The following is a 6,997-nucleotide window of genomic DNA, read 5'->3' on the forward strand; positions in this document are numbered from 1 at the left end:
CCTCACACACATGAACACCCACTTCAACTCAGGTCCATGTCCTTTTTTCTTACAGCCGGGTGAGGTAGGGGCATAGCTGTTTGTCCTCTGGCACAAAGCCACTTCCTTTTTTACCCTAATAGCCCATACTTAGAGGGGCATGAGCTCACCAAGCAGCTGGCCTGGCTATTCCAGCAATTGAATCTTGGCTGGACCCAGGAATTAGAAAGGGTTTAGGCATATAGCCTAACCGCCCAACTCACAACAATATTTAAGGGCCTGTTCTATTGACAAAATGGAGTCAAGTTGAAAGATTTTAGGCCTAGTGGATGAGGCAAGACACTCCACAGTCTGAACTGTTGTTGAAATGTTGTATGTAAACTGCTTTGAATACTTGAAAGTACTATGTGTTCAATAATACATAAAATTGCAAATAATAATTGCACTAATAAATAAAATTGCAAATTTTATTTAGGGGACAAGGCCCGGTTTCTGGGAATTATCATTTCTTTTCTTTCAAAATAAGCATATAACAAACATAGCTTCTGAGTTATCAAGTAGTGACACAGCAAAGCAATAAAAACAATAGTTTTTTTGTTTTGTTTTGATTCTTCTGAACTACCTGTAAAGTGAGTTAATACCTATACTAAAACCTATTGCATTTTTCAGACTGCCACCCCTTCTTTCTCAAGTCAGTAACTTTGTTCATCGAATTCTAACCTTAAGAGGACTGGCTTGCGTATTCAAAAAACCTGCCATCACTTCTTCTTTTAAATGATATTACCCAAAGTAGTGCCAAAACATTGCATCTTGTCTGAAAGGAAATTATTTCGCTGAAGCAGTTATTTCATTTTCAGCACAGTATCTGGAGTTACCCAGTTCATTACAGTCAATTTGGGAGGCAAAGGTTGCAAGCTGGTAATTAAGCAGAAATTAAAATAACTGATATGGAGGCTTGATTCCCTTTAATAGGCAATAAACATGTAATTGTTCCCTTTCAAACCATCATAAATATGTTTTCTTTGCTTTTTTCTATATGAAATTCACCAATCAAATTATTTATCTTTAACAATGACTTCAGTTTTTAATTGTCTGCATCTCTGCAGAATTAACTCATTGTTTCCCCTCCATACATAGTACTAAAATAATTTGTGATCTGATAATTAAAATATTTGCATAGTCCTGGCACTGTATTACTTTTTGGTCATCTGTATACTTTGGGGAAATTTGCTAAACAAAAATCCAATTATTTTCATGCAGCAACCTACTGCTTAGATGATTGGGCTACATAGTTGAGCACATGTCCTTTGGTGTGTGAATTTGGTGAAGGGTGTCTGTGATTGTGAATTGTTTTCATGTGCCTGATTTTGGGGAAACAGGAGAGAAAGAAGATGCAGAAGGCCGGATAATTAAAACCTGAATGCTTTTTTTCTACTAGCCTTGTGGAAAACAAACACTGAATGGCAGGGTATTGTGATATTATTGTGCAGTGTAATTAACATATCATTAATTTCACCTGATCCTGATCTGCTTTCTGTAACTTTTTAAATTCTCCTCCCTCCTGCAAATTCTAGAGGCTCAAGTTGGTCTGCTCTCCACAGCCAGATTGGGGACCATTTTTGGCTAAACACCGTGGTGAACGATACCAGAATATGATAGACCCACTGGGAACGTCTTCCCTTGGACTTAAACTGCCACCGAAAGATTTTGAACTGGAGACCCAGTGCTAGTAATTCCCCCACTTGTGGCTATGTTGTACAGCCCATTCCTTCCTTCCTTCCTTCCTTCCTTCCTTCCTTCCTTCCTTCCTTCCTTTCTCTTTCTTTCTTTCTTTCTTTCTTTCTTTCTTTCTTTCTTTCTTTCTTTCTTTCTTTCTTTCTCATTGTCCCCTTTCCTCCTCACAGTGCCTGAAAGTGGTTGCTTAGAAAGTAAGATATACCGTTGCATGCTTGTAGTAAAGAACTAGATAGACCACTTTAAGTACTGGGTTGGGTTTTACACACAGTGGTGCCCAGGAAGAAATACATTCATTGTGAAACAGTTGACAATCAGTCAGTTGCTTTGGGAAATTGCTTCCGTGAGCGCTGGGCCAATCCTACTCTTTCATACAAATAATTTTTGTTCTGTTGCAGTCATATGAGTGGGATACAGGTTGCTGGCACCATCTGGGAACACCATGAGCACTGCCTGTGGTTTAGTTTTGCTGACAGACAAGTGGGTTGGCAACTATATGTTGTGCTAGGCAGATGCATCCATGGTTACCATCTTACTGTTGGTTTTCACACAAAAAAGTGAATGTGTTACCAAAACAACCATCTAGTACAAAAGTACCCATAGCCTACTTTCATGACCTGCAAAAACCCGGTAAATATAGGGGCTAAAATGGCGGGGCAAATTTACTAGGTTTGCCTGAGTGTGGCAGAGTCACAACAATTTGTTTTCCTGCTCTGTGGTTATTGATTTTAAAGGACATTAAATTAGGCCTGGGAACCATCTCTGGACCAAGTGTCTTAATATGTAAAATTATTGGAATACTACAACTAAGTGGTTGGGCTGCCATTTTGGCAAATCCTTTTCATATCTATTTGCCCCAGCCTACAACCACCCTAATATCTTAGTGGAATGTGTGGCCATAACTGGATATATAGCTAGGACAAGAGTCAGGCCTAGTGGCCTATTGATCCTGTTCCTTACCAAACCTAACATGCGGGCAGCCCTGAAACTTGCTATCTTAGATCCAGTCGGGCCAAAGTCTTTCTCAACCTGAGATCTCTTTTCATGAGCATTCTGAGGTTTGTACCTGGAATATCATACACAAAAACATGTGCTCTCTAAATTATGGCCCTCTTTCCCCTCATCCTGCAGTTATTCTGCTTCACACACAAACTGGAATTGGTTGTATGAAACAATTTAAAATTGCAGGATGCAGCTGAGAGTTAGTATGCAACATATGGGACTAGATTCCTACCTCGGTGATGCCAGATACGAAAGTGGAAAGACTCCCCTGAGTTTGAATTGAATCTTCCAGCATTTACACCATAGGAGCTGAATACGGCCCACTGATTCTGCCAACATGTCTTCCATTCAGTGGCTGCTAGTTACATTGGCACTAGCAGAGCTGCTTTGTAACGCATACAAGGAGACAGCCTTTCAATATAGTGCACTAATATAATATGATACTTGGCATTGGTGTGGAGAGAGATTAATGAGCCTTTCAGGCTCTTTTAAAGGTGTGTGTGTGTGGAGAAAAATAAAATAAGAGCATGATGTTGAATACTGTGGGAGACAAAGCTGTATCTCTGTTTTGAAATCTGATGCAAGAGAGTGCCAGGCTGAGGCAGATGGGCACCCCTGTCTTAATTTCATGCATTTCAATTAATACTCTACTAGGTTTTTATTTCTGTTTCATCAAAATGCCTCAGTTCTCAGTATTTTGAAATATCTTAATCATTTTGGCAAACTGAAGAGAGGGAAGAAAACGCAAGTCCTCCTTTTAGGTTTGTCTCAAACATGTTTTCCTTGCTTTCCACTCTTCTGTTCACACTCTCTCCTTCTCAAGAAGCCATCATATAATTTGTGCCTAATTTTATATTCTTACAATAGTATGTATATCGTAGCTTCTTCATAGAAAACAGTTGTTAGCGTTTAGCTCTGTAGATCATCTGTGTCTTTTGCCCCTGCTATTTTCTTACAAAGTTCTTTATACAGCCTTTCGATGTATTCTTCTCTTTCAGCCAGCAGGGTGAGTGAAGTACCTGAACCCTGAATTTAGTCTATAAAATTGTTGCTATTAATAATTGTAAAATAATTATTACTATATACAACGCATAACTTTTCAAAGACAAATTCTTCCTCAAAACAACCACCTTGAGGTGTACATACTTTACTTTTATACCCCTCCTCCCAATCCACAGTTATTCCAAACTCATATGCCATTAACCACCACCACAAGTTGCAGTGGTATAGGGACAGTCTAAAACGAGAAAGAGCGAGAATTGTGTTTCTTGGACATGCCACCCATAAGTGTGTTACTGCACACAGTACACCCCATAGCATTACGCTGCAACATGTGCAGTGATGTACTATTAATCTTAAAGTAGTTTTAAACCTAACAACTAGATTAAAAATAGAGCTTGTAAGAATACATTCAACAAATGCCATAGAAATAACCCTTGTTTGTATTGTATATGCACTATACATGAGGGAGAAAAATATGTCTTAAATAATTGGCAAAACTGTAACCTTTAGTATCCTCTTGTATCCTATACATGCATATATGAGGTTTTAAAAAGTGATTGGTGTTCCTGTAGTGTGTACTAGTGCTGTTATATGTCCCTATAAAATATCTTAGCAACCAGTGTAGAGATGGTGAGTTTTAGAGTAGTTTTGCCTGTTTCTTTCCCCCTCCTAGTGTTTGTAGTAGCCAATCTAATTGTACTTTCTTTCAGGGGACTGTTTATATCATATCTTTCCTTTTGCCTGTCTTCACATTACAGGGTCTCAGGTAAATCTTGAGTTAAAAGCTGTGTTTTGTAGATGTGCCGTTTTCATCCTGTCGGGTGGGTGGGGAAGTTTTTAAAATGGAAACTAAAATGACATAAACCTTAATGTGTGTTTTAAAATATTTAAGTGCAATCCTATGTGTGTCTACTCAGAAGCAAGCCTCACGGAGTTCAATGGGCCTTACTCAAAAGTAAAAAATGTTTCAGATTGTAGCATGCATATATAAACAAAACTTTGGGCATGATCCAGCCACAGTTAAGTACTTCCCATTGATTTCAACGGAACAGTTTAAAATCCTGCTTAAACGGTTTCCACAGAAATAACCAGTTATAACAGTGTGCTTAATGGTGGCTGGATTGTTGCCTAGAATCATTTTGCTGAACTTTCTCTTCCATGGGGCAAATAGTGTTGCCAGTTCTTTGCTGCTGAAAGACGACTATGCGTCCTTGGGCAGCCAACATGAAGCACAAATTGCCATCAATTGGAATGGAAAATAGATTTTTAAATATTCTGTCTGCCCCATCCCTTTATTAGTTAGATAAGCACAATCTGCTGAAAACCTCTTTAAATGCTCCTATGAAATAATAGGGCATGTGTGAAGTCTCTTTAATTCCAAAGGGTGATGTTTCAAGATGTTGTGTGTGCCCTTAGAGAGGTCTTCATTGGTTCCCTTCTGTCTTGAAAAGCTGACTGTGAACCTTCCACAAGTTTACCTGGCTTATTTCAGTGCTGGTGGAACCATTTGCCAGATGATTCAGTGGGCAACTGCTACATCCTGGCATTCATTTCTTGTCTGAGCTGTGTTTTGGAGTTCCACCTGTTGCTCTTGGCAAAAATAAATTTCATAAACATGAATTAGAAATTAGCCTTTTACAAACAAAGTAGTTTGAAACAGAATGGTAGGTAAAATGAAACAAAATCAACCAGTACTGTCTTGAAGAAACCAGTTTATATCAGGATAATTTTATATTGTGTTATGTTTATCTTCCTGTTAACTTTGTTTTTGTAACCCAGTCCAAATCCATATACTGAATGTTGGTGCACAGATTTTATTTCTGCAACATTTTATTAGTATTTTAAAAACTTGCTAATCATGAACTCTTCTAAAATAGCATTCAAGGCAACATACAAAGTAAAATAATGATCAAACGAAAACATCAGCTGAAAGCCTTCTGTAAGCCTTCAGTAGAGGGAAACTGAAGATTTCTGGAGTAAAGTATGTACTACTTTGCATTTTATTAAGCATATGTACAACTGCTATAGTAGTCAAAAGACTAATAGGATATGTAATTTAGATATAGAAGCCCAAATATACAAGTTCTTCCCATTTTCTCCTGCAAGTGGGAAACATGCCCTATATGTCCAAGCCTTTTGGGATGGGTTATTTCACATGCTTTGAATACAGGAAGTCCCTTGCTGCATCCTTGACAGTCAGGGGATCCTCTTGGACAGCCACTGCCAGAGCAGGCAACAGAAAGCTAGATGGACCAATGATCTGACTCAGTATAAGGCAGCTTTGCATCTTCATATATTTTCTATTGAATTGCCCAAGTATTACTCTTTTCATGGATAAAAGTAGGTAATCCTTCTTGCCTAATACTTTGGGTTCATAAGCTGAACCACAGCAGTCAATGTGGAAAGTAACCACGGTTTCCTATAATTTAGAATGAATAGGGCGCAGCCCTGCTAAAGTTAACCCCCCCTTTTTTTTGCATCCCATTGATTACACTGAAAAACCTAATCACGTGATTACATTTTTTCCAGATTCAATTAATAACTGAACTGTGTCTTAATATTCCACGTTTCTTTAAAAGTTCATTTTCAAAAGAAAACCTGTTGCAGCCCTCGCTTAAGAGCAAGCACCTGGAGGTTTGTAGCCTTACCAAGCCCTTTCACATGTCCCTTTGCTAAGATATGTTTGGCTGAACTGAAATAAACTGGTGACCTCAAAACATGGCTGGTAGAGTTAGGGCTGAATCATGTAACCACCTGAGCACTCGCCACTTGAAAAGCTTTTGTGAGCTGTGCACAACCAGAACCACATACACAGGATCTAGCATTTGGCAATCACTATAAAAATATGTATGTGCAGGTGTGTGTGAGAGAGAATCTTGCTGGCTGTAAAAGCTTATAGGCCACAAGCAGCTAGCCAATATGTGCAAACATTTCAGATGATTTTGAAGGGCCACTATGACGCTGATAAGTCATATAAATTGGCACTTAATGCTGTAGAAATTCATACAGCTATTCTGAAATACTCAGCTGGTCTGGAGAACTGCAGTGTGTGTAATCTGGAGCACATGTATGCCGAAGGATACAAATATTACTTGCTTGCTTTGTACTGGTTTGTGGGAAATGACTATTTTTGAATTCACCCTATTTCACAAATGGTAGTAATTTTCCATTGAATCTGATGGCAAAAATCCTCTTGAAAGGAAAGCTTCAGTTGAGGGCGCTGAACATGAGCAGTCTAATTTTAGTTTCTGCCTAGTGCCTAGGGTACAGAATCTATAAA

The 6,997-nt window shown here is 38.6% G+C and overlaps 1 protein-coding gene across 1 annotated transcript in view; it reads left to right on the forward strand.

The window, feature by feature from the left end:
* SLC6A5 (solute carrier family 6 member 5) overlaps window positions 1-4,336 on the forward strand; it is a 67,197-nt gene extending 62,861 nt beyond the window's left edge. The window contains exon 16 of the mRNA XM_053389132.1: window positions 1,554-4,336. Coding sequence (XP_053245107.1) covers window positions 1,554-1,709 — 156 coding nt within the window. The 3' untranslated portion in view covers window positions 1,710-4,336. The remainder of the gene's footprint in view (window positions 1-1,553) is intronic.
* The last annotated feature ends 2,661 nt before the right edge of the window (window positions 4,337-6,997 follow it).

The sequence above is a fragment of the Podarcis raffonei genome, chromosome 1, assembly GCF_027172205.1.
Source record: "Podarcis raffonei isolate rPodRaf1 chromosome 1, rPodRaf1.pri, whole genome shotgun sequence".
Taxonomy (NCBI): domain Eukaryota; kingdom Metazoa; phylum Chordata; class Lepidosauria; order Squamata; family Lacertidae; genus Podarcis; species Podarcis raffonei.